We start from the raw sequence: 27,191 nt of genomic DNA on the forward strand, positions 1-27,191 counted from the left end.
TGGCAGATTTGCTTTTTTGTTGTAATGCCCTTTGGAATTTTTATATTATATATTTTTTTGTGGTCACTTAATTTATTGCTGGAAAAATTATCGGTTAATAGCACAGATGCACTTTATATATGTATATATTTTTTTTTTGTAAAATAAAATTTTCAAGTATGTTAAATTAAAGTGTTTCATATATTCATTATTTTTAATGGGTGCTTTAGACGCTTTACAACCTCCTAGTATATGTATATATGTATGTTCATATATATATATATATATATGACATAAAAATATGAGATTTGAGATTGGAATTGATGATGGTGATGAATGAGGATTTGTGGATTGGGGATTATTTTAATTTTTAACTGGCGACAATTTATTTGAGTGCGAACCCAAAACTCTCCCTAATTACTAAAATAAAACCTCCACCACACTGTTTCCTGGACACGTGGTCGAGCTGTTGTGAGAGAAACCAGATGCTAGTAAACCAAACACTTCAAAAGTGATGAAACTTGCAAAGTTAAATAGAGATAATGGAGTCTTTTAATGGTCCTTATAAATGAAATGCTTCTGTCTTAACTTCTTGAAATAGACTGTTACATTAGAAATAAAACTTAGTAATTTGTTCTGCAGGACGATTATTTATTTCATGACTGACTATTTACAATAATAAATAGTTATTTTCCTTTATTTTAATTAATTATGTTTCAATAACCCAATTAAATTAAAATTAAATTAAATTAAAGTATCTTTCAAAATGGGAAAGGTACCTGCTCCACCCCTTGTCAAACAATTGCTCCTAATACTCCTCTTAATGAAAACAAAACTTTAACAATTTAAAGATTTCGGTTATCTTTCATTACTCAAAATGATTATTTATGATACTGGTACAAATTATCTTTCATTCTTCTAGATTTAAAGTTGAACCACTTGAATCTAAACTTAAGTTGAATTAAATTACTAGCAAACTATAGCTTTAGTTTGGTGCATGTTAAATATTCTTTGCTACAGTTAATTAAACCAAAAGATGACGACTTGACCGGTGAGACTTGTCACTCTCGAGTCTTCCACCCTCTTGCAGATTGACGCCTACCCACAGCGTGGTTTCCTACGTCCGTCGCCATCAGCTGTCGGACCACCGAGGACACCCCCTCGACAACTCCAGTAACTTACTGAATCCTTGGCCTCGCTCCATTACGCAGTCCTGCGCTTCAGAGAAACACCTGCCCTCTCTCGTTCCCTTGAGCGCAGCCGGTCCGCTGGCTGTCAACCTCCAGAACTCATGATAGTGTGACCAAGCCTATCTTAACTCAAATTCCACCCATTTCAGCTAAATTAAATAGAAACGTTTCCAAAAATAAAATATATATCTTAAAAAAATCTCCTGACTTAACTTAGATTAAAAGAAAATTGGTTTATAACTCTCTGTCTATATCAAAAAAACACACACAAACCCCCACACATACACGCGTGTTCATCATAGCCATACTATGTACTAGGCATGTGCGAAGGTCTTTTTTTAAATGAGAAGCGAAGTCGAAGCAAAGCTTATATTGTGCGAAGGAATGTCGAAGGAAAATCTAAGTCGAAGGATTTGTAAAAACATAACTTTTAATATAAAAAAATTGTTACATATGTAAATTCCATTGTACCAAACATCTTCAAAAAATGTATGTATACTACATAAGTACTGTTAAATGTCTTGATCCACAGGAAAAATAAGAACTTTTCATTTATTTAAAATTTGTAAAATTCATTCATCTAGTTTTCATTAGTAAAGTAAAAATGTTCTAACACATGAAATGAGAAAAATTAAGCATCCATTAAACAATTAAAAAAATGAAAGTATTACCATGAAACAATATAGGACTTGAGAACATAAAAACAATGTTGAGAAGTTGAGAAGTTAACATTTAAAACATACAGCAAGTAATGGTAGTATACTAGTATATACTAAGTTATTAACATATTAAGTTAAATTTTTTGACTTCTTACATTATTATTTTCGTGATCATTAGAAAACTGTTAAACAGCCTGCTTCTAATTATTTCATCATTATAACTCACTCAAAGTGTTTGACAACAAACAATATTCTTATACAATCAACAAATCAACATGGAATACAAGAATTGCTTAAACAAACAGTTGCTTAAACACAAAGGACATGACAGTATATGTGAATTGTGTAAAAAATATCATTATTTTCATTTACACTATTAAAAGTACTTAAAATTGTCACGAAGGAAAACTTGCTGTCGAACATTTTCAGGAAGCAGATTGTGACGCCTCTGAGTAACAACATTTCCAGCTGTGGAAAACAGTCTTTCACTGCTGACTTGGGTTGCAGGCATCCCTAAGTATTATAAGGCCAACTTTGACACATTCGGATAGATCATTTTGTTTTCATTCCACCATAGCAGTGAGTTACTCTTTCTATCGATGCACTTGTCATTGAAGTATTTTGTCAGTTCATCCACACAGTACCACAACTGGACTGATTGTTGGTCAGTTCTTCAAACGCAGACCAGAGAACAGAGGAGCTGCTGCTTGTTGACAGCTTGCAAACTCTCGATGTCCCTCTCTAAAGTAGCTACAGCAACCACTTTGCCAACCAAAGTACCTCGGAATCTTGGGTCCACAATCATTGCAGGTAAGTTAATTGAATCTTCCTTATAAATGCCGAATTTGGATTTTACTACTTTCAGCAAATTCCTTGCAAACATGATTCCTTCAGTTCCTACTGTTTCTTTTTTTGCATCATTGATAGCAATTTGCAAGGTGTGGGCAAAACACTGTACAGGCAAAAATGAACAAGTGGCGGCACTTCTGAAATTGGCTCCGTTGATTATTACATTATATATTGGAATGGTTGAATTTTGCACAGGTATGTCCCAGTCTTCCAGTGTCTGAAGCTGCACTAATGTTCGCACTAGTGTTGGATTCATTCATGAGGATAATGTCCATGGTGAAGGAATTACTGACAAATTGTGGGGTGATGTAATGGCAAGTTATGCTCACGTACTTGTCAACAGTTGTAGATGTCCAACCATCAGAGGTAATGCTAAGTGACTGTAGTGATGGGTAGTCTGTTTTCAGCATTACCTTCATATTTTCCTGCTTTTTTTCAAAAAGAGCAGGAACGTAATTGTTCGAGAATGTGGTCCGACTGGGGATTTGGTAATTTGGTGCAACATGAGGATTTTCCATAAGGTCAGCAAAGCCGTTCTCTTCGACAAAACTGTACGAGAGAAGTCCTCTTGAAAGCATTAAACAAATACTCTTTGTTATTGACTTGGCCCTCGGATCATTAGAAGAAAATTTCATTCTTTTTGAAAAAAAACATTTTCAAGTGTCTGTTGTTTGTGTTTAAAATCTCTCGTTTTTGGAGCAGGGTTCTTCACTTCAAAAACTTTTTTTTCTTCCACATAACTTTTCCATTCTTGTTCGTGCTTCTTCAAATGACAAATGAGTGTAGTTGTTGTTGCTGCAACATCATGTCATTTTACTTAACTTTCCTACCAATACATTGTATTTATCAAATCAAATTATTTTAATAATTTAATACATTAATAAATCTCTAATGAAAATCAATTAATTTTTCTCAAATGTATGAAAATAAAATGCCCCCCCCCCCCCCTCCCTTCCCTTCCTAACAGATTGTGGATTTTAATCACTGTGATTATTTTAAGCATTATTTCTAAATGTGTCTATGACCGATTAACTTTACGCGATGTTTTAAATTCTTAAAATGTGAATTATTGTTATGTTTATAACTATTACCATACTTACATCTTGGAGTGGATAGCACTTTCTTGCACACTTTGCATGTGCTTGAATTGTGATCACTGCTTCTCTCAAAATAAAAATATATAACATTCATGTGTGGCATGCTGCAATTTAAAACGGAAAAATACACCCTGCTCCCTACTATCGCGTTTGCAAAATTTAAACGGACGATACATAGGCACACGCGCTCAACGATGATAGTTTTTTTTTCTCCCATGTACGATCACGTGTGCATGAGAGAAAGAAACAATTATCTTGGCGCATGCCCAGTGTGCAGCACCTACTTCATTTGTCGCATTCTCTTTGCCTTTTGGGTGGCGGCTGAACCTTTATCGATCGACGAACAACAAACATGGCGTTCCCGCATTCCTAAATGGTTCGTTACGTTTCTAACCATCGTAACATATGAAACATTTTGTGCGCTGTATCAAAACTAAGGTGATTGCCATTTTGTGGTAATCTCTGTAAATTACGAATGTACTAGAAAGGTCGGCAAACGAGTGGTTAACTCAAGCATGCATCACTCATTGCTACATAACCTACTTTAATTAAACCACAAATTATCTTCACGGGAAAGGTGCTAACATTAAGGCAAGTTGTAACTTATTATTTCCCCAAATAAATAATTCCGTGATTTTATTTTACGATATTGGTTTACTTCGGCCTAGTGACAAATTGGGCCGGCAAATGTAAATAAAACAAATATATCGCTGCTGCACAGTAAATTTTAGTTTTAAAAGTGTCAGCGGGTATAATAAACAACAATTTAATATACATAAACGGGAAATTACCCGCCGCAAATATATTTTGGCTGTGTGTGTGTGTGTGTGTATATATATATATATATATATAATTGATCCAAATAGTGGGCCAAACGTTTCTGACAAAAATCTTTGACTTTTCCACTTGAAGTTTATTTTTGTCGAAGCCAAAGTCGAAGGAAAAAAATATCTTCGATTCAACTTCGAATACTCGATCCCTACTATGTACATTGGTACTTGATTAATTTTCAATCAAAAGTGGAACTTAGTTTCAGTGAATGGATTTAGCTTGAATCTGCACTGAACATCTGTAGAACATGCAAATTTGCTTAACTACTGGGCCATGATGGTGGTGGAGTGGTACACAATGTTTTAGTGGCTGGGACTCTAACAATGTATGAATTTTGTTTATGTAAATTTATTGTGTTTGATTTATAAAAGCAACCTGGTGACTTAATTTACAATGGTTTGTGAGTGTAGCTCCAATCATGATACATTTATGCGCATTACAAATTTTTTTTCTGGAAGCACCAAAATAATTGTAATTTGGTTGTTTCTTGAATGCAATCTCACCTTGCTCTCATGCTCTTTGACGACAGTCTTGATTGTACGTGCTAGCGACACTCTTGTGTACCTGCAGGGAGTACCCCAGCGCTACGTGTTCCACCTGCTGGCTCGGTTCACAAGCAGCCAGCTGGAGCGAGAGAAGTGTTTGGAGTTTTGCTCAGCAGAAGGTCTAGACGAACTGTACAACTACTGCCATCGACCCCGTCGCACTGTGCTCGAAGTGTTGGCAGACTTCCCCCACGCTACGCCCAACATTCCCATACAGTATTGGTTCGAGCTGCTACGACCCATCAGGCCGCGGCCATTCTCCATAGCATCTTCTCCTTTGGTACGTATAGAGGTTCACTTTGTACTGTGTCAAGTTGTTAATGTGTTTTTAAGCTTTACATGCTGTTGTATTATTAGATGCTCAAACACAACTACTATAAAGAGAAGGAACAGATACTATCTATTGTGATAAAGAAAAATACCGTGTTTTCTCGCATATTCGTCGCACATTTTATTCTAAAATCAAGTTTGAAAAGTAGGGGTGCGACGATTATGCGGAAAAAAAAATTTCTTAGGTAAAGTTAATCATAAAAACAAAACCCGTTCATGGAAAGTACGTTTATTTAAAAAAGGTGGAGTATACAAGAGCATGCCAAACAATTTATATTAATAATTCATTAAACAACTTTAAATAGAAAAACCAAAACTCTAACGCGAACGCAAGCCACTTGAATCTGACGTGAACTAACGTGTCGTAGTACACACTTGCCACGAAAGAATGCAGGCCATCAAATGTAGGCACTCGACAGAGAGCGCGCGTTGCATCCAATCGGCGAGATATCGATATTCGACTACGTGCGCGTGCTCTATATGGGAAGCAACATAACCAAACATAAATGATGCACTGGCTACATTTTTATATGCACTGGCTACATTTTTATAAGCGGTACGCAGCGGCAACGCAGATGATCAGATAAAGGAAATAACGTTAACAACGTCTTTAAAAGAAAATTTACACGTCAGACAACTTTGTATTTCCGTTAATTAAATAATTAAGTGGTAATGACCTAATTAAATTTTAGATTTCTACTTTAAAATACGTTTTATATGAAAAAGATACCTACACAAAGTACTCGGCATCTACTAGTGGGACCAAAAACATCATGCGAGTTTACGCGAGAAGTTTGTTTATCCCAATTTTGACGGCCTAAAATATAGGTGTGACAATTATGAGAGTGCGACGATTATGCGATAAAAGAGGGTAATATCTAGAGTTAAAAAATAACTAGCAAATAGCTACTTACATTTTCAAAATTAACAGGAAAGATTAGAAATACATCCAAAGACCAAACAACATTCATAGTTATGAACAAAAAAATTACATTAAAAACAGTAATTCAGTACTGCTGATTCTTCCACTTGGAATCAATATAAAAAAATAGGAAACTTAAACTCTTTCAATGTTATTATGTATTCATATTCAAGAATAGCAGTTGGTTGGGCATTAAAAAAGAACATCTGTGGTTGGTGGACATACGTTACAGGCCCACAAAGGGGAAGTACACGTATTGGTGGCTGTGGTTAAGTACTACACTCAGCTGGTCGCTCCTCGGCTAGGACTGTGTTCCAACTGGCTGGCAGCGCTCGGAGCAGGCGACAGTGTGCCTGTCAGCATCTGCAGGGGCTCACTGCGCTTCCCTACTGCTCAGGTGGGTAGCTGTGCTGTCTCGTATTGCATGTGTAAGGCAAATTAATATGGGATTCTCTTGCTGTTGTGAGTGAGTGTTTTCGCGCCATCTCTAAAGTATGTCTCTCTCTGGACATTAGAGCGCTGTGCATGTTTTGACATACAGCAGTTGTTGCTTGTCGGACTTGCAGCATGTGTGGGACTTTATTGGAAGGATTTTGTGATCGAAGGGTCATTGTGCAGGATTAGGAGGAGAGAACCAAGTTAGTTTTAGCAAGAGTACTGTAATGATGATGGTATCTAGTGATGGTTCATTATCGTCTGTATCGGGCTGTATCAGATTGAGACAGCACTTATTTGGAAGATAGTGAGATAGTACTTACCTTTGCTCCAGCCATGAGGTTTCGTATGTTTTGAGTGAGACTCTCTAGGATAAGCCAGTAGCTATGCTTGCAGGACACTCCCGTGATCATGATCGGGCCGGGCACCGGAGTCGCACCATTCCGCAGCTTCGTGCAGGAGTGTGCGGCACGGGGCACTGCTAGTTGCGACCAGCTGTACCTCTTCTTCGGCTGCCGTAGCGAGAGAGCAGACTTCCACTTTCAGGGCGAGTGGCTGGAGCTACGGAACAAGCGCCAGCTGTGCTTGTTCTGTGCCTTCTCCAGGGACCAGGAACATAAAGTGTAAGTACTACACCTGCCAATTTGTCAGTGTATCTCCATTATTTTTAAACTAGAATTAACGGTGTACTATGACTATAAGTTTTGTGTTTATGGGAAAAAAAATTCTTTAGTGGTCAAAAATTCAGATGTTGAGGATCAAAACATTTTCTGAAAAATTACATACCAAAAAAGCAGACATGTTCCCTAATGGTGATTTGCCTAAATATTAAGAAAAACTAAGTTACACAACACCCCGTTTTTTTAAATCTATCAAGAATTTTTTTTTTAGTGACAATAGAGGGGGGGTCGTAATAGATGTTTTCCGAAATTTTCAGTTGATTACCCCCCCCCCCTACCCCCCCCCCCCCCAATCCTTTTCCCAAACCACTACTCGCTAAGAAACCAGCCCTACAATGGCAGGATGCTGTCACTCACAATGCTAGACGGCTTTGCTTTAAACCCACTTCAACCTTCATGACAAGTCCGTAAGAAAATATGTCAAAAGACAGTTTATTTTTACTGGTTAGTTTACATGTACGTTTTCTGCTTGCCGTAGAATACACTATAACTCCGATGTCACGAGCCCCGGATTTAACGAAGCAGTGATTTTACGAATACATTCTCGGGAACCGTCAAAAAATTGGACATTTTGACCAAAATGTGAAAATCAGAAGAAGAAAAAATTAAATAAAACGAAATGAAAGATCATTAAAATCTGTTAATTTTAACACACAGCGTATTTTTGTGTCCGCTTTAATACTTCCAATAATGTTCATGTAAGAATAACAAAAAAATAATGGGACATTTCCTTTAAAAATACGGCAGCAGTAGCTTGTGCAACGTAAGTGGGAGCGCGGGAATATCGTCTAGGGAGGCTGGCGGCAGCACAGGCGGCGGATGCATGACGTCATACGGCTTACCTCTCCTTCCCTTGTCCAGACTTCAAGGTTCATCCCTCCCAGGAATACAAACCATCGTGTCTCTCTCCCCCTCCTCCCTCAATGTCCTTTGGCATGTGGAACTGTCAACATCCTTCCTCCCCTTCCCCAAACTGCGTACAACGAAAGCAAGGTTTGTATAGTCCATTTCTGGTAAAATGATAAATTTTTAAGGGCCCCCGCGACAGCCATTTACCGTTAATTGTTTTGATACAATTTGTTTGTTAGTTACACAACATTATTTCTGCTGGAAAATCACTGAAACTTCAAAATTTCTTTAATGGAAAAATTTAGCAGGGCCGTAAAAGTATTCATTTTTGCCGCAAATGAACTATACTCGCCCTTCCTGCCGGACAACATTATCGGCTCGTGACTTATGGCAACTACATCGTGTGCCGCGCACAGCCACAAAAAACCTACGCGATTTCCAAACTACACTAGATATCCGACTGGAGTCTGTTTACGAAAATAATTTAAGAATTTGTTAATGCCCAACTGGTTCTATTGAGATAAAATGGCTAAAAGGCATGTTTTCGAAGTTTTAGGTGTAAAAAACCTGTTACAAATTTCTTGAAAGTATCATAGGGAAATGCATTACACCTTTATCTTTATTTTTCCGCCATATAATGTTACGGTCACCGCTCAAATTTCACAGTTATCTGACGGGAACGAGATGACTGCGCGCCAGTTCAGAGCCTTGCACTTAAGAGGTTTTACCGCGCTAGAACTACCATTGAGCATCGCTCTTATCATCCCGCTTCACTAACACACGCTGACCAGACGGCGCCCTAAAGCTGATTAGAGGAAGCATGTAGAAATGCAAGGCAGGAAATTTTTCCAGCTTATCAACCAGGACCCGGGCAAATCTTGACTATCAAGCTTTTCACATTAAAATATAACAGACTTGTATTGTGTAATTTCGGTGTTATTTAGCGGTTTTTCTTAAAAATCGCTTTTTTCGCATTTTCCATATAAATTGGCGGAAAATTTCGCGATTTCGCTATTCACCATATAATCGTGGCCCTAGTTATTGCTCGCGCGAGAGGTGAGACGTGGAATGTTAGAAGAAAGATAAATGCGGGGTAGACAGACGGCAGCCAGTGTGTTTCCTGCGCGGGGAATACATAAGTGTCGTAGCCTTTTTTTTTTATGCTGGGTGAAGCGACCTTTTTCTATCAACCCACGGGAAAAGATAATTGCTTGAGCTGTCAGTAAACATTGCTGCGGCAGTTAAAACAAGTCGAGGCGGGCGTGCATCCAGTCGGTCGCTGTGTATTGTCAACCGATAGTAATCAAAATCAAGAGAAATCCAGCAGGTAACTTTGCCTTAACTGCGTACCACACTAGACACTCGCAAAAAGCTAAACGTAAACACGTTGCCACAAAAACCTTTATCTGCACCCTGCCGGCAAAGGGACGTGGAATGGGGGTTGTCAAGCGCTGACAGCGGTCGACAGGAAGCACTCGGCAAGAGAAACGCAGTAACACGCTACTCACCACAAGAAACTTATTTTCTGTCCGATTTTCTTCGGATTTTCGGCAATTTTTTCACGGTTCCTCGAAATCGGGTTGTAATAGAAAGGTGGTCGCAATAAATGGGGTCGCAACAAAAAGGTTTTACTGTAGTCTGCAGTCCTAAGTTTTGTTCTATATCGGAAGACTTGACCAGCACTATGTTAGTGGAATTTATTTTAAAAAAAGTTTTTTTATGTACCATGTTTTATTGCATAATCGTCTAACATTTTATACTAAAATAAGTTTGAAAAGTAGGGTTGCAATTTTTATGCTGAAGCGGACATTTCTTCTGTCTTTTTTCGCACGCCATCCTTCCCCTCCTTTCCTTGAGTCTTGGTAGAACCCCTCCCCATTCCCCTCTTCCCCCTCCCCGCCAGCCATTGGAGTGGTCGCGAGAGCGTTTAGCACCGTGCGCAGATTCCCCTCTCCTTCGTTCTGCGCACGCGCACTTGTGTTTGGGTAGTCTATATAAGGATCTGCAGAATTAATATTAGGGTTTTAGTCGCCTTAGTCGCCTTACTTGTCTTACGTCTACTTCAGTCAGTCGACCCTGTCTTAGTGAGCGTAAGTTATGTCAGTCCAGGGTGATCAGATTTTCTGGAGATTGTGTCATTTGGCAGACTTGGGTTCGCGTAGCTGCATAGCCTTTAATATTTCATTTCTGCAGGGTCACAGCTAATTTTGTCGTCAAACTTACGTGCTGCGCAATTTGAGCCTTTTGCCAGGTCTAGTAATGTTGCCTTTTATATTTTCTGATCATGATATGTAGGGTTTTTGAGGAGGCCTTGCCTTGGGTACCGCGGGAGCTCTCAGAGTGACGTTCGAGTCGGCCTTGTGAGTCCTTGGCGCGAGCTCACTGCCCGCAACTTGCCTGTACGTGTCTTCAGGTGTTGCTCTCGTGTAAGCCAGCCCCTCTTAACATTTGTGCATGGCACTTTGCTTGGGTTATTGTGCTATGTCATGCCATGTTGAGGCATGCTGATTTTTCTTGCTTAAATTTCTGAGCGATTTTCACAGCTCGTTGACGTAACGTTACGTAGTTTTGGCCTTACGTCTTTTTATTGCACGAGCGGGCACGTTAAGGTAGCTTGCTTGCTTGCCTTTCCTTTAAGAGTTGTGTATTCTTTTGCTGTATATATCTTTAATCACGTGTTCCAAGTAATCTTTCATTTTATTTGCTATAAAAGACCCGTAAGCATGCCCGAGTAGGTGTAGGAACGTATTACGTTGGAGGGTTTATGAATGTAAATTATTTGTCCTGTTGGACCCTTACTCTGTTTAATATAGTAAAACCTCGCTCGTACGGCCCCTGGTTCGTACGTAGACCTCGGTCGTACGTACAGATTTTCAGAAACCGTGAAAAATGAGGCAAAAAATAAAAACAAAATATGAAAAGTGTAAGAATACATTAAAGTTTATTAAATTACAGTTGCAACCTGCAGCGTTTATAACAAATACGGGCTACATACACATTGCGTCACAGTAAAAATTTTTAAAAAAGGCTGCAAATTGATGATTTTTGAGCAAGCTACACATTTGAGCCTCTGTTACTGCATCATTTATACTGAGTTGCAGTGTGTAAGCCATGCATAATGTGTGTGTTATTTTTGGAGACACAAATGTGAATGCAGCTTTTAAATTTCTAGCATTGTCACTGACAACATAGAGAGGAACCGCAACATCACTGATTTTCCAGTCTTCCAATAGTTCGACTTTTCCATGGATAGCTGATCCAGTGTGTTCACCTGAAAAATGTGAGCACTGTAGTGTCGTGTTTTTCATGATGAAATCAGTTGTCAGAAAGTGGGCTGTCAAGGATAAATATGGATCACGTGACCTTGGAAGTCCAAAGATCCATTGTGAAAGATAAACTATCTGCAAGTTGTATGTGTATGCACAAAATATCTGAAACTTTTGTTTTTGTTTCATGGAACAGTTCAGGTATTAAAACTCTTTAGAATTGTTTTCTCGAAGGGATTTCGTATCGTGGCTCAAGTGTATTCATCAGTTCTTAAAAACCATTGTTATTAACAATAGATAATGATTGATAGTCTTCTACAATTATTTTACAAATTTTTGAAGTGATGAGTTTTGCATGAGCACTTTTTTCTGGTAGTGATTGTTGTTTAGTAAAAGCACTCACAATACTAGTCTTCTTTTCCAACTTCGGCTTGGCCTGATTGGCAAGATCAACAATTTTGTCATACCCTCGTTTTTGTGATCTGTGGCTGTCCAAGTGCCGTATGAGTGAAGAAGTTAAGCATGATGGTGTCTTGTAAATTTTTTTACATCTGTTATATTTTGCTTGAATTTCATCCTCGAAAAAATTCCAAATTGAAGCCCTGGTTTTAGGTTTTGGTCCACCAAAAAGTTTGTCACTTTGGTTGCTAGAACCTGCAGCTCCTTCATCTAAACTATTTGTACAACTTCTCTCTTCTCTTAAATATTTTGAATTTGGAACAAAGTAATTAGATACCTTGTTTGTTTCTACCGTGTTCCGATTTTTTCTCCATGTAAAATCCACTTAATATTTGTATCAGTATTTACTTTTGCCAAAATTCGTATGCCGTTTTTGGCGGGAAGCCTTATTTTCACAGACGAGAGAGCCAAAGCCCAATCGTTCATCTTCGGTGGTTTTTTTGGGTTCATTGTAAATAAATATGGCGGTGTTGATAAAAGGATACTAATTGTCAATTAGGTTAGGTTAGGTTAGCTACATTATAAACACTTTAAAACATTGTGGATGGTTGATTTGGTTAGGATAGCTACATTAAAGATACGGAAAAAAAGCATGAACTTCGGGAAACTTCGGGTTTTGGCTCTCTCGTCTGTGAAAAGGAGGCTTCCCGTTTTTTGCTTCTGACTAGTCAGTGTTGCAAACGTCGAGTTACGTAACTTCTCAATGTAAATACACTTTCCGCGGCAAGATTATTCGCCCGGAACTGTTACAACTACAAGAATATCAATATGTTTAATAAATAAATATTTCATGCATTTGATTTGGCGATCAGTAACTGATTGCCAAATAAAATGCATGAGCGTTGTTATTATTATATTTTATTCAAACAAAAAGAAAGTAATTTTAACGTTATTGACACGTAGCGCTGCGTTGTGGAGCACAGCTAAATTTAGTTCCAAAATGCAAGGCTGGCTGGTCTAACACAAAGCCATTTTCACGCTTCACGGCTTGGATGTTATTTACTAAATATTATAATATAATTATTTAGTGTTTTTATTTTTAGGTTACGTAAATCTCTTGTTTATATGAGTTATTATAAACGGGGCACAATAAACGTGATGATTATTAATACATATCCATTTTGGTACAAATTTTTCTTCAGTGAAAATCCATTGACGTATCTTGTAAACAAATGCGGTACCGTATTTGAAGTAAACACAGGATGTAAAACAAAATGATAACAGTGCATGCTGTTTTCCGATTTTTTTTTTTTAATATAATATAGTCATGTGACATAGTTTTGTCCTATAAACTGTCGCCACTATCGACAAAATCACATTACGACGTCACGTTCAAAATGAAGATTGGCCTAGGTTTGGTTGCACTTGTACCTATTATAGCGCCATAGCACGGTAGCGGACTAGGTTAGGTTTGCACGGGATTTGTTTTGTTTGAAGGGCATCATCAATTCTTGCTGTATTAATGACTTGGCGAAAACGTTAAGACAACCTATAATAAAGTGCTATAATGTCACGAAGCTGGTACTTAACTCGAAACGTGTTTCGAGTCTCGAACTTGATAAAATATGTGACTCTGTTTTCGAGTCGAGTCAATCTGACCCAACTCGGCTCGAATCGATAAACCAGGACTCGATCCATCTCTAGTTTTTTTTATTCTAATCGAATATCAAATTATTCACGAATATTGAATATTTTTCTAATGGAATTCAAAAATTCAGTATAAAAATATTTTTGCAAATCTAAGGAGTCCAAAAAAATTAATGGCAAACACAGTTAAAAGAAAGATACATTTGTACTGGAAAACTGGAAAATCTTATATTTTTATGGAACCATAATAGTTTGGTGTAAAAAACAATCAAATTAAATACCTGGCAGTGCATTTTCTCAACACGTACAATTTTGGTATAAAACTGGTTATTAATACAGGTGCTTACATAAAAACATAAAAACTTATGTACCTAAGTATGTAATATGTTAAACAAATCCAAATGTAAATAAATTTTCTTTGATCAATGTATGTTACACTTTTTAATTAATTCTTTTTGAGTCCCACTTGATGTGCAGTAAAAAAACAATGAAAATTACTTACCAAAACATGAACTACATTAAACACTTACTATCAGTAAAAATAATTTTGAAAATAATTACAAATTAGGATGGCAACAAAACGATTTGTTTGGTATACAATTATAAACTTTAAATAAAACAATCCGGAACTTCTTCAAATAAGTCTCACAGAGAACTGAGAAGCTATCACTTATAATAATTATTTTAAATTATCGTTAAGGAAGGTCATCTACAAGGTGAGGTATGAGTAGTTCATTTCGACAGGTGACTATATTCCCAGCTGTTGAAAAAACCCTCTCACTCACTACCTGTGTTGAAGGCAGAGCAAGATAATTGGCTGCAACTTTAGCAATTGTAGGGTGAAGGTGGTGGTTTTTCTTCCACCATTCACGTGGATTGCAGTGTCATACTATACGTGGTGCTGTTAGGTATGCATTTATTGCTTCTGTTTTGTAGTCATTCTCATCTGCATGTGTATCAAGCTTCAGAGGAAGTTTGTCTAGAGCATCCCATAATGACTCATTCTGTTCTGCTTCAAGATCATTAATCTGAACTTTATCGTTTACAACTGAATCACCCTGGATTTCTTTCTTCAATAGGCTTATTGCATGCATTTTTTTTGCTTCATTGTCAAATAGTGCAGCCTTGTATCTGGGATCAACAATGGTCAATAGACAATTTACATCATCCATCTTGAATAGTGGAAACCTACTACTGAGTGCCTTCAAAAGATTTCTCGCAAAAGGGACACCTGTACCGTGTTCACTAATATTTCTCTTGACATAATTTTCTGTTGCTGCTTTAAGACAATAAATCATCGGTATTACCATCGACGCTGTCGGGTAATGGTTACCACTGGACTCCTTAGTCGCTTCTGTGAAAGGTCTTAAAACGTTGACCATGCCTTCAGCCAGTCTCCATTCAGTTGACGATAGAGAATCAATGTCTGTATCTGATGAGCTAAGATCTACAGCAATGGCTTCTCTCAAAACTAATAACCTTTCGAACATAGCATACTTGCTGCACCATCTGTTTTCAACATCCTGAATAAGTTTCAGTTTAGGAAGTTGCATGTTTTCCTGAACTTTGTGCAACCTATCTCTGGCTGTTGAACTCCTGTTGTAATGACCCACTATTTTACGTGCTTTCGATACAAGGTGTGCTATGTTGGTTGTTGAAGTCTTAGCATCAGAGATTGCAAGCTGTAACATGTGGGCAAAACAGAATCTGTGATGATAATTTGTCCCATTAATGGCAGCTTTCATGTTGGTGGCATTGTCTGTAATGATGAATATTTTTACAGGACTTGGTTGAGTAGGTGATGGCAAGCAGCAGCTTCTACTCATGTCAGCTAACACTCGCTGGAGATTCTCTCCTGTGTGAGATTCATGCATAGCAACATTTCCCAGAGTAGCTTCCTTGTACTCAACGTGATGTAGATAAGGACATGTAACCATCACCTGCTCATGATGTCCAGTTATCAGTTGTGAGGGTTATGCGCTGATGCTATCTCTATCACGTCGTGTTTGAGTACCAACTGTAACTTTGCCTTTCAGACTGAGACAGTTCAGGAATAATACTCCGCGAGAATGCCGTACTTACTGGTATTTGATAACTTGGTTTCAAGTAATTAACTAATTCAACAAAACCTTTTTCTTCAACGAATCTGTATGGGAGATGGCACATTGCAATCATTTTGGCAATTTTTGTATTAATGGTTTTTGCTTCTTTACTTTGTAGTGGTAATTTCATGAAGGTTGACACAGTTTGTTGCTTGCCTGCATTTGATGTTGATGGGGTAGCTGCAAATGTTGTGTCTGACTGTTTCAAAAACTCCTGGTACTGGGCGAAATGGTGATGGGAAAGATGGGTTTTCAGAGATGTGATTACCCCTAAATCAAAGAAATCTTTTAGCAACATAAGTTTTAATTATATGGGTGAGCCTAAAAAAAATCAAAATTCCCTCTTAGGCCTAATTATTTGGTATACGTAATAAAAAACAAAGGTAAGACTTTATGGCATAAAAGCATTCTGTAGTAAATAACCTTCCCCATGGCACAACTTGGAAAAGTACATAAAATTAGTTATATTTTATGCGGGCCGAATGAGTAAATATTTATTTAAATAGTACTTAAAAATTTTATTAAAAATACAGAGTCTTAACGGAATTAACATAAATAAGTCGTAATTTGAGGTTAAGTTATCTAACCTGTAGGTGTTTTTAGTTTCTGTGGACAATACAAACATTTTGCATAACCATTGCCTTCTTCGTAATATTGCCACAACAAACTGCACTTTCTCTTTAATGTTTTTGATTCCGTCATAATGATAAAACTTTAGGCCATTCAATTGATAACGATATGCAAGTTATTTGGATATACAATGTAAACAATTCTGAAAACGTGTTCAATGAAGCATGGCACCAAATATTAACAGTCGATTCATGCCGAGGCTCGAGATGTTAGTCAATATAAGGTCGAAATATTGATTGTTGAAATATAACTGCACACAAATGGAAACTTTTGACTTGTAATCGTACAAACCGCTATCGTGGAGTTTGAGAACAAGCAAAGTTTAAAGTTAACTGTCCGTTTACCGTCAAGCGATCCTTGAAGAGAGGCATTGCTGTGTAATATTTATGTAATGATACTTTTAAAAAATTATATTCCTGCAATGTACATCTAATATTGGATGATGTAATGATAAACGTGGTTAAGTCCACAAAGAAAATGAAACAGGAGTGGTAAGGCACTATTTTCTTTGGTAATGGAAAAATCATTAAGTAGCATGTTAAAAGTTTCAGTTGTGTAAAGACTTTTTACTCTAACGTAAAACTGCTTGTATTAAAAGAAGGCTGACAAACGTAGTGATCAAGACGCCCGGTATTATTGATCGCAATAATTTTTTATTTATTTATTTGATTTGTTACATGCCACACCAACAGCACAAGGCTCCAACGGAGGGCACAACATGTAAGACATGTACAAAAAACAAATACAGTAACAGAACAAAAATAAGAACAAAACAATAAATTATAAGAACAACAAATAGTAGGACAAAAACAAAGACAAGACAACATAACATACAAATATCCATATGAGTGCTTAACTTCTGAAAAGTACTTAAAATAACAAAAATGTTTCATGAGAGTAATAAATGTATAAGTACAGAACATATTATATTATGTGGATAAATACAGTTGGTATCCTTAGATTAATACATCTGGTATTAAATAATTTAGGTAATAACATTAGAGCATAAAGATAATTAATCTTTGGATGCCGAAAGAATAATTTTTTTAACAAGTTTTTTCTCTCTGGTAGGTTGTAAGTGATTAACATACATATTAAAATTGTTAACAAGTCTATATATAATATCATTTGTATTTAAAAGTGTGCACAAAAAAGGTGGGTTACGGCTATTAAAAGAAGGAATTTTAATGCCAGTAACATAAAATATATGAGGACATATAAGATTACCATAATAACAATGGAAGACAAAAATGGCATCTAAGATCTTTCTTCTAGTTGATAATGAACCAAGGAGGGAATTTAAATCTATGTTATTGATGGTATTTAATTTTTTGTTAATATAGTCAGATACTTTAGATTGAATCCTGTCAAGCTTTTCAATATCAGTGTTATTGATGCTATTCCATATAATAGAACCATATTCAAGTTTTGATCTTATTAGAGCTGTATAGAGGGAGAGAATAGAGTCAATATTGGAGGTGTTAAAGGTGATAAATTTAATTAGACCAAGTATTTTGTTAGATACCGAGATAATGTTTTCAATGTGAAGATGAAAAAATAGTTTTTGATCCAGTAAAATTCCTAGGTCTTTGACATGTTGAGATTTTTTAATAGGTGAGTTATCAAGTTTGTATTCATATTGCAATGGGTAGGTTTTTCTAGAGAAGGTAATGATAGCAGTTTTTTCCATGTTTAGATTGACCAAATTATTTGTGCACCAATTTGCAATTTCTGTAATATCACATTGTAGTAGATAGCTGTCATGATATGAAGAGATTTTTCTACATATCTTTAAGTCATCGGCAAAAAGAGTGCCAACTGAGTTCTTTAATCCAGATATTATATCATCAATATAGATATTGAAAAGTAAAGGAGATAGTGTGCCACCTTGAGGGATGCCAGAAGGAGTTGGGTGGAGATCTGAACTTATATTCTGTACTGAAACATAAAAGTTTCTGTTATTTAAATAGCTTGTTAACCATGATAAATATTTATCACTTAGCCCAATTTTGGAACATTTGCTTAGTAGTATTTGATGATTAACAGTGTCGAAAGCTTTAGCTAAATCAAAGTAACAAACATCTACTTGACCACGTGTGATGACTTCTGAATAAATAGGATTAAGAAAGGAGACTAAGTTTGTCATGGTTGTTTTACCTGTTCTGAACCCATGCTGTGAATCAGACAATCTATTATTTACGTTAAACGCTAAGTGTTTAAATATTATTTTGTCAAAAATTTTGGCAAATCCATTTAACAGGGATATAGGCCTATAATTTGAAACAATAGAAGTTTTGCCCTTTTTGTGTACAGGAATAACCTTGGCAATTTTCCATTTATCAGGGTAGATGCTATTTAGAATACTGAAATTATATATATATATATATATATGCTGTAAGAGAGGAGCAAGGATTAAGGAGCAACCTTTGATGATAAAATTTGGTATGTTATCAGGTCCTGTGGACAATGTAGATTTTAAGGTTTTTATACTCCATAGGACTAAACTAATCGAGATATTAGACATTGGAATATTGTATGAACAACAAGGAGATATGTTTTGGTTATTTGTGTTATTTGTAGTAACATAGACACTTGAAAAATATTCAGCAAAGGAATTTGCAATTAAATAATTATTATCCGTAATTGAGTTATTAATTTTAATTGAGGGATGCTGACTATAACCCTTTCTCATTATTTTAACATAATTCCAAAATTTTTTAGGGTTTTGCTTAATTTTATTGTTAATATTACAAAGCCAGTTTGTTTTATCCCTACACATAAGTGATTTAGTTTCCTTACGGTAATCTGAGAATAATAAATAGTAAAAAGGATTCAGATTTCGTTTATATAATTTATGTTAGTGCAATTTCTTCTTAAGAGATTTTATTAGTTGGTTGGAATACCATAGGGGATATTTTTTAGCCTTTTTAATAGTAGTAGGTACAAATAAATCTATAAGATCATTTATTGTACACGTTAAGTAGTCAACCATGGTATTTATATTTTTAGAATTGTATAAAATTGACCAGTCATGGTCCCTAAGAGCAATAAAAAGGCCGAGATAGTTACCAATCTTATAGTTTTTATATGAAGACGATGTATTATCGTTTATTGACATATCAAATTGGAAGTTTATCTCTAATGCAGGATGCTAACTATCTTCTTTAACTAGTGGTTCCAGAGCTTTGCTAACCAGACATGATTCAATATTAGTGAGACATAGGTCCAAGAGTTGGGCCGAAGGTTGAGTTTGATTAAGCTGAATTAAACCTCTTGCTGATACAAAGTTGATTAATGATCTGGCTTTCGACTTAATATTTGAATGAACTATATTTTGGGTATGTAATTGAGGCCAGTCAATGCCTGGAACATTAAAATCACCAATTATTAATAAAGAGACATCAGAATTCACAAACTTATCTTCAAGGGCTTCAAAGTATGAAGTGTAAGCTGAAGGAGTTGTTTGAGGGGGAATATAGATATTCCCAATGATTAAAGGTTTATCATGTGTTTTTATATTTATCCAGACAGCTTCTATTCCTGGATAGTCATATTCATGCGTAGATGTTACATTTTTGAATTTATGTTTATTAACAGCAGTCAGGACACCACCACCTCTACTCTTCAAAGTTAATACAGGATCCCTATCAGATCTGTAAATAAGGTAATTATTGTTGAAATAATGAGAATTCAGACTATTATCGGTGAACCAAGTTTCAGTTAGACATACTAAATCATTATCACTACGCGAGATGTTTTCAAAAAATTCAATTGCTTTGGTTCTCAAGCCTCTTACATTCTGATAAAATAAAATAAACTCCTCATTTTTAAGTTTCACACTGAACTAGTGAGAAGCCCCTCCAGGCGCTAAGGCAGAAGTAGGAGCAGATGTAGGCTTAGAAATAGCAGTAGAATTAGTTGCGATGTTGCAGGTAGAGGTGTTTAGTTCCTCGGTAGTGGATGAGTTGCTCAAGATTTGTTCTGGGTGTAATTTACCATAGAAGGGGCTTATTAGGCAGCCGCTGGGCCAAAACACAATGTTATTAATTCGACTGAAGTCCTCTTCTAAAACCTGAACATGGAAGGAGGCATATGAATTGAATTTAGTTTTCATCTTCGTTACTTTAATATGATCTAAGTTCAGTTCACTTGAAATGTATTCTACAATTTCTTGTTCATTTACACTTGGGTCGAAACGAGTCACAAAAAGAGCTTTCATTCTTTTGGGTGCTGGTTTGGGTAACATTTTAAGTGTGGAAATGTTACGAATCCCAATTTTCATAGGAGTTTTCTTCATTTCCGTTGAACGTTTAATGTCACTGGTATCTCTTGTGTTGGACTTGCGCCTGTGTTCCACTAACGTGAATGGTGTACTGTCGGCACGTTCTTTGTCATCGTGTCTCATGACGCATCGGGATTCCTGCTGACTGGTAAGTAGGTCACGCGGCTGGCTGCGGTTTACCGTGTCCCGTTGAGAAATTACGCATTCCGCTGTCTTGTGAGTGGAAGAATTCTTAATTACTTGACTATAAGTTGCATTATGGTCTTTACCTGATGATAAATGTTCCTTTATTTGTATCATTTCTTGCTTAATTTTGACAGTTTCTTCTCTGGAATCAAGGAGTAGCGTTTTTAACACGAGGTTCTCACTTTTTAGTTCATCAACTTTGACACTTAGAGAGTTCACTAGATTATATAGAGCTTCCATATTTATTTGATCTGACTTTAATGGTTCGATACGCAGCTCGTACATAGGTTTATCACATGATCCCGTCGCATTAGTAGGAGTTTTTTTCGTGGGTGATCGAAACATACTCGGATGAGTTAGATCGTGATTAGAAGTACACGCATCATTTAGGGTTGAGGGGAACCCCAAGAAGTCAGACTGATTAAGTAGCGAATTATTAATACTGATTTTGTCACAAAACAACAGATATACACGGAGCGCGATCGCACACACACGACCGTCCGCTTTGAACACACGGCGGCTACTCAAACACACGGCGGCTACTGACACACGGCGGCTACTGACACACACGGCGGCTACTGACACACACGGCGGCTACTGACCTTGACATAGAGATAAGTCGAAGTTATAATAAAGATATTATTGGCTTTTTACTACACGCAAGGCTAGGGTTTATGATGCAATGTTACGTACAGGTGAGGCAGCTAACAAAAAGAAATCTCCATAGAACTTCGATAGGCTATTTTCGTATCTGAGAGTAACGAATAATTGAAAAAAATATTCAATTCGAAATGTCGAATCGAATATACAAATACTCTATTCGAATTCGAAATTTTCGAGTACTTGCAGACCCCTAGTTGCCGAAACAGGAAAATAGTACTGTTTGTTGATAATTGCCCTTGCCATCCAGCTGTGGATAATTTAACCAACATTTAGCTAGTGTTCTTGCCACCAAACACTGTAATGCCCCTCATGGCCTAAAATCATATTATTTTAATTTAAATAAAAAAAAACCTTGGAAACTGCTGGGAAAAATATTAAAAAAATTATAGTTATTTACCAGAGGGGGCACGAGGCGGTGAACAAGACCAATTTCATACTCCCTGCACACAAGCAACTTGGGAGTTCGTGGATCGTTATATAGAAGAAGGTATATGATAAATAAATACACTACATAAATAATTTGGTCTATAAGTTTTCCTGGTTTATTATGAAGAGGTTTTGTTTTAGCATTATTTTGACATGATAATAAAGATCTTAGTAAGTAACAAAGTTAAGGGGGCGCCCCGAAATTATTTAAAACAATACATATTACACCTTAACAAACAAATGATTACATAAACAAAAATTTGAATTATTACACCAAAATTTGATGCGCCCAATGATTACATAGATTATTACTTTCCTTGATTCTACATGTTCTTGAGGATTAAGTTCTTAAGGCACTGCTCGCTGGTATATTTTTAATGAATTTAGTTCATTCTATGCAAGTGGAAAATATATTGCTCATATCACCCGGGTTTTCCCAGGATGACGTCGGACCGGGAGCAAAACTCTTCTTAAGGGGAAAATCAGCTGAAGGTCCCGAAGATCATGCGGGGAGCAATTTGTCTCCCCAGAAACTTGGACCCTGTCTGAAACACAAGTCAAATTCAAAACGAATTAGACCTGCTTCCAGACAGTCATACACAGTCGGCGCGAAAGGCCAACAAACGGGAATTTGGGGAGGAAAAAAAAAGGCCGGATTACTCACCAAACAGGGTGTAGATTTTGGGACTCACTAAGTGTCTCGCGCCAACATCAGGATGGCGCGCACCGAGATACCGCGGATGACACGGAAGAAACCAAATTTTTAGGAAAATAAAAAAAATAATAAAATTTAACTAAACATGACTTTTTCTAAATACTACATCTGACTGGCTACTGTACCACTGGGATCACATCCCTAAAGCAAGCTGACTACATTCTTGTGCACACGATTTCGCCGTTGCCGCGAAAAGCCTCTTAGCGCAGAGGACGCCGAGAAGACGTGGTCAGTAGCCGAGGCCAGAGTACTGAGTGCCGGCGATGGCGGTCAAAGCTTCTAATTAAAACGGGCGGTCGGCCCTAGGAAAAAAGAGGGGGAAGGTTCGGCTCAGGGCAGAAAACATGCGGAGGTGCCCGAATGGTTGTAAGCCCAACTTCAGTTGTTCGCGCCGAAGAGCGACTGCTGCGGTCTCTACAAAGAATCAACTTCTACAGGCCGCGAGAAGGAAGCATAGGCCCTTATGGCGCCGCGGCGCTGCTTTCTAGCGGCGTAAAGGGGAACTAACTGAGGCGGTGAGCTGACTTGCCACCAGGTGTCATGAGGGTGTGCTCTGCACGCTGGCGACCAGGCCCGCGGTTACTTTTTCCTCCGCTAGATGTCGTGGACGTCTCTGTAGGACCAGGGAGAAAGTCCTTGAATTGGGCCATGGTCTTGGCTAAGTTCACATCAGGTCACTGCTCCTGGCTTGATTTCTCAGAACTAAGGTGGGGTGAAGAGAGAGGGGAGGGTGGGCAGTAAACGCCACTAAGGTGGGAACGCAGGTCCACTGGAGACCCATTCGTGACGAGACTCGCTATTCTCAGCAGGCCTCTCAGAAGTAGCAGCTTGCAGCCCAGAAGCTGCTCTATGCAATTTTGGTTATGCAGAGAAATAACATTACAAACCCGGGACGTGACTGCAGGCGAGAGAAATCTCAACCGGGCTGCCCACGTCCACATTAGACCAGCAAAATATCAGATCGGCCCCTGAGAAAGGGGCTTCGGTCCACTGGCACAAAGTTTAAACACGTGGCGTACACCGGCCTAACAAAGAGTAAATGCCCCCTTTAGCAACCAGATAAAAAGAAAAATAGAATTTCCAAAAATAATTTAAAAAAATAATAAAAATTTAAAAAAAGTGTCTAAATGCCTAATTTCCGGCACAACACCACCAAAATTCTTCAGCCCCTCGACCAAGGCATTATCTAGCAGATGAAACTGAAGTTTAAAGGAAAACTTGTGCGCAGCTGGATCTGGGGCGGCCGCAAAAGAAGTGGGACATTTTCAAAGCCCTACACGGAATTGTTGCTAGCTGGAATTAAATTACACCAGAGACCATTTCAAACTGCTTTCAACACACAAACTTTGGAGCTGACAATACAGATGCCTTAGCCACTCTGCCAGAAAACGAAAATGCAACTGACCCTGATGAACCCATGCCTGTTACTGCTATGTCGCCGAGTGGTACGTTCGCCGAAACCCAGCCAGGCAGTTTGTCTGAGCCCAGACAAAACACTTTGTCTGAGTGTCAACGAGCCCACGGCACAATTACCCGGCCGTGTGACGAGAAAACGTGGCAAAAACTGGCCCCAAACTGTTCATATGAAGAATACGTCACGGCCGATGACAGTTTGGCAGCTTGGGGTGAACTCGGCGACGAGGAGATTGTCAGTGGACAAAACCAGTCGTCTGATGACGAGAGCTGCGATTTGGACGGTGCAGAACAGCAAAAACCGACAAGGGCAAGTGTTTTTAATGCAGTAGACATTATCTCAAACACCTTCATGTTTGATAGCAGTGCGAGTGCGGATATTTTGAGGCAGTGGGAAAACATCAAAGAGTATTTAATAGAAAACCGTTCTGGTAAAAAGAAACAGGCGTCCATTGTAGACTTCTTCCATAAGAATTAAAGTTTTGTGTTGTCGAGTGTCAATTTATTTCTTTATAAGTTAATTTTTAGTGTGGTGGTTCTCTCCCGCTTGTGTCAGTGCTATGTGTTTAAAAAAAATGTAGGTATTATGTTTTTTAAATAAGTTACGTTTTTCCGTGACAGTATAATATTTTTATGCTTCCTATAACTTTAGAAATGCTTAACTTTTGCGTAGGTCTAAACCCAAAGTTACGAAACTAAAACAGTATAAGTGGAAATATTGTGCAAAAATAAGGCTGTTTTTTTTTTTTTGTTTAAGGCCATGCCTGGTACCGATGGTAGTATTGCAGCAATTTTGAAAATAATTTATTCCAAACAAACTAATATCTGTATCACAATATCGCTACGACGTTTTGACAATAATATGTCAACGTTTTTAGGCCCTATCTTAATTTTTTCGTTGCAATAAACTCAACGGATGTTTAGAATCTTGCACCCGAAGTATCATATATTTTGGTACGAAAATAAGCCAAAATTACGCCAAATCATTTATTGCTGACAAACGGTGTGTTATTTTTCAAAAAGCCTACGAAAATAAAAGAAAAGTTTCTTTTATTTCTGAGCATGTATTAATTTAAGCCTCGGCATGTAAAAGAAGCATAGCAATGGGTATCATATATATATATATATATATATATATATATATATATATATATATATATATATATATATATATATATATATATATATATATATAGCGATTTACAATGCTCATTGCCGACTATAAACGATAAACGTTACGTTTTTCACAATGTTTTTAGGCCTACTAGCTAATCTTATCTACATTTATAAAGAACCCATGGTATTTTTTTTATTTTATCAAATATGTTACGTGTTAATTATTATTATTTTATTGATATAAAATATCAAAAATGTAAAAATGGGGCGTACTGCACTGCCTTCGTAAGCTGTATATTTGGCCTAGACATAGTGTTGAGTCTTTTTTTATTTTTATGTTTGATTAGCTCAAGTGTTGTTTCTGCATGAATAGGATATCATTTCGATCGAAAATACATCAGCATAATAAACATACATGTAAAAAACCTTACTTGTTTGTCAAAGGCACATGTACGTGACCTTATAGACACGGCAATGACAACGGTAATTCATTTCCCGCCGCAGCAGAGGGAAAAGGAGGGGGGGGGAGTAGCCACAAATGGACGTGATTTGGACTCACTGGTTCGTACGTACAACTCGGTCGTACGGACAAATTTTGGAGAACCGTGATTGTACGTAGAATCGAGGTTTTACTGTATAAGGGTGTGGGCTATCTTCTCCACTGCTTCACGGGGAAAGATGTTTATATGGGCGCCACCACGTGAAATGGGCACGTGGACCCCAGCCGATCCTCTCTCTCAGGGCGTGACGTGACCCATGTGGGACGAGTTACCAGCCCTATTGATTCGCTTATGTCGATCTACACCAAACCTGGCCCGCTCTAGGCGTCGGGCACGCCACACTCGTACAAAGGTTGGATTCTCATTACGTAAAATATAACTCACGACTCAGTTAAAATTTAGGTTTAATAACATAACTCACGCCTCCCTACACGTTCTCCATTAAAACAGTAAAAAGCCTGGGCACGGATCAGCTTAGGTAAAGCATGGGCCAACCATGTGGCCATGCGCTATGAGTCTCCTGTGGACTGCGACAAAGAAGCTTGTAAAGAGTTATATAAATATTTAATTAAACGTCCCACCGACCGAGAGCGGCCCCGAGGGCTAGAGATTGAAATTATTTAGGAACAAATTATAAAACAGAAATACTTGATCAGATGCACAAAGATTGCGGCCCCCGGGGTGCTGACGCGTCTACTCTCGATGGCTCTTGAAGAGGAACTGGCGACGCTACCCTCGCAATGGCGCACTTCCGCCGTACAAAAACCGTTACGTTAATTAATGATCCCGTGCCCCGGCGAAAGTGAAGATAATTACAAAACACATCATTTAATTACAAAACATAATACTCTTAATTAAAAACCATTAACACTTCTGTAATTATTTAACGTGAGACTTAAAAGAATCACAACTGAGGTCAAGTTCCGGTCCGTGCGGATTCGTCCGCGCAACGTCTGTAAAACTAGAATGTATGATTAAATTAAGTAAAAGAGCACGTTGGCTTGAACATAAAAACACTGGGGCTAAAAATAAAAGGTTACAATAATTAATTAGGTACATAATTAGGGGCCGTCGCACTGCTTCTACAGCGCCCTCATGAGGCAGGTCCTGGCAAACACACGTTCGCGGTGAAATGCCGGGAGGGAGCGGAGCCTGTCCAGGCTCAGGGCGAAGCCCCGGCCGACGTCAAGGGTAATTGTTTCACATGCTAGTGTTTGATAACTTGTATTTAATTGTATTGATCTCCCTGACTGCCCACGTAACAAATTTTTTGAGTATGTCAAGAATTTCATTTATTATTTATTATTAGCGATTAAGGCCTTTCTGTTTTGACGTAGTCCCTTAGTCTCCTCGGGGTAAGAAGCGCCACCAATGCGAAGTAAGCATTTTTGTTGTTGTAAAGTTAATCATAAAACTAAATTTCTTCATGGAAAGTACGTTTATTTAAATAGTAGAGTATACAAAAGCATACCAAACAATT

At 37.6% G+C, this 27,191-nt stretch overlaps 1 protein-coding gene across 8 annotated transcripts in view; it reads left to right on the forward strand.

Moving 5' to 3' along the window:
• Positions 1-27,191, forward strand: part of LOC134531234 (NADPH-dependent diflavin oxidoreductase 1) — a 141,581-nt gene that overhangs the window by 78,866 nt on the left and 35,524 nt on the right. For 6 of the 8 annotated variants that reach the window (XM_063366911.1, XM_063366913.1, XM_063366916.1 and 3 more), the window contains 3 exons: positions 5,176-5,430; positions 6,635-6,799; positions 7,222-7,460. In XM_063366911.1, coding sequence (XP_063222981.1) covers positions 5,176-5,430; positions 6,635-6,799; positions 7,222-7,460 — 659 coding nt within the window. The remainder of the gene's footprint in view (positions 1-5,175; positions 5,431-6,634; positions 6,800-7,221; positions 7,461-27,191) is intronic. The other 2 variants (XM_063366912.1, XM_063366915.1) reach the window with 1 other exon arrangement.

The sequence above is a fragment of the Bacillus rossius genome, chromosome 3 (assembly GCF_032445375.1).
Source record: "Bacillus rossius redtenbacheri isolate Brsri chromosome 3, Brsri_v3, whole genome shotgun sequence".
Classification (NCBI taxonomy): Eukaryota; Metazoa; Arthropoda; class Insecta; order Phasmatodea; family Bacillidae; genus Bacillus; species Bacillus rossius.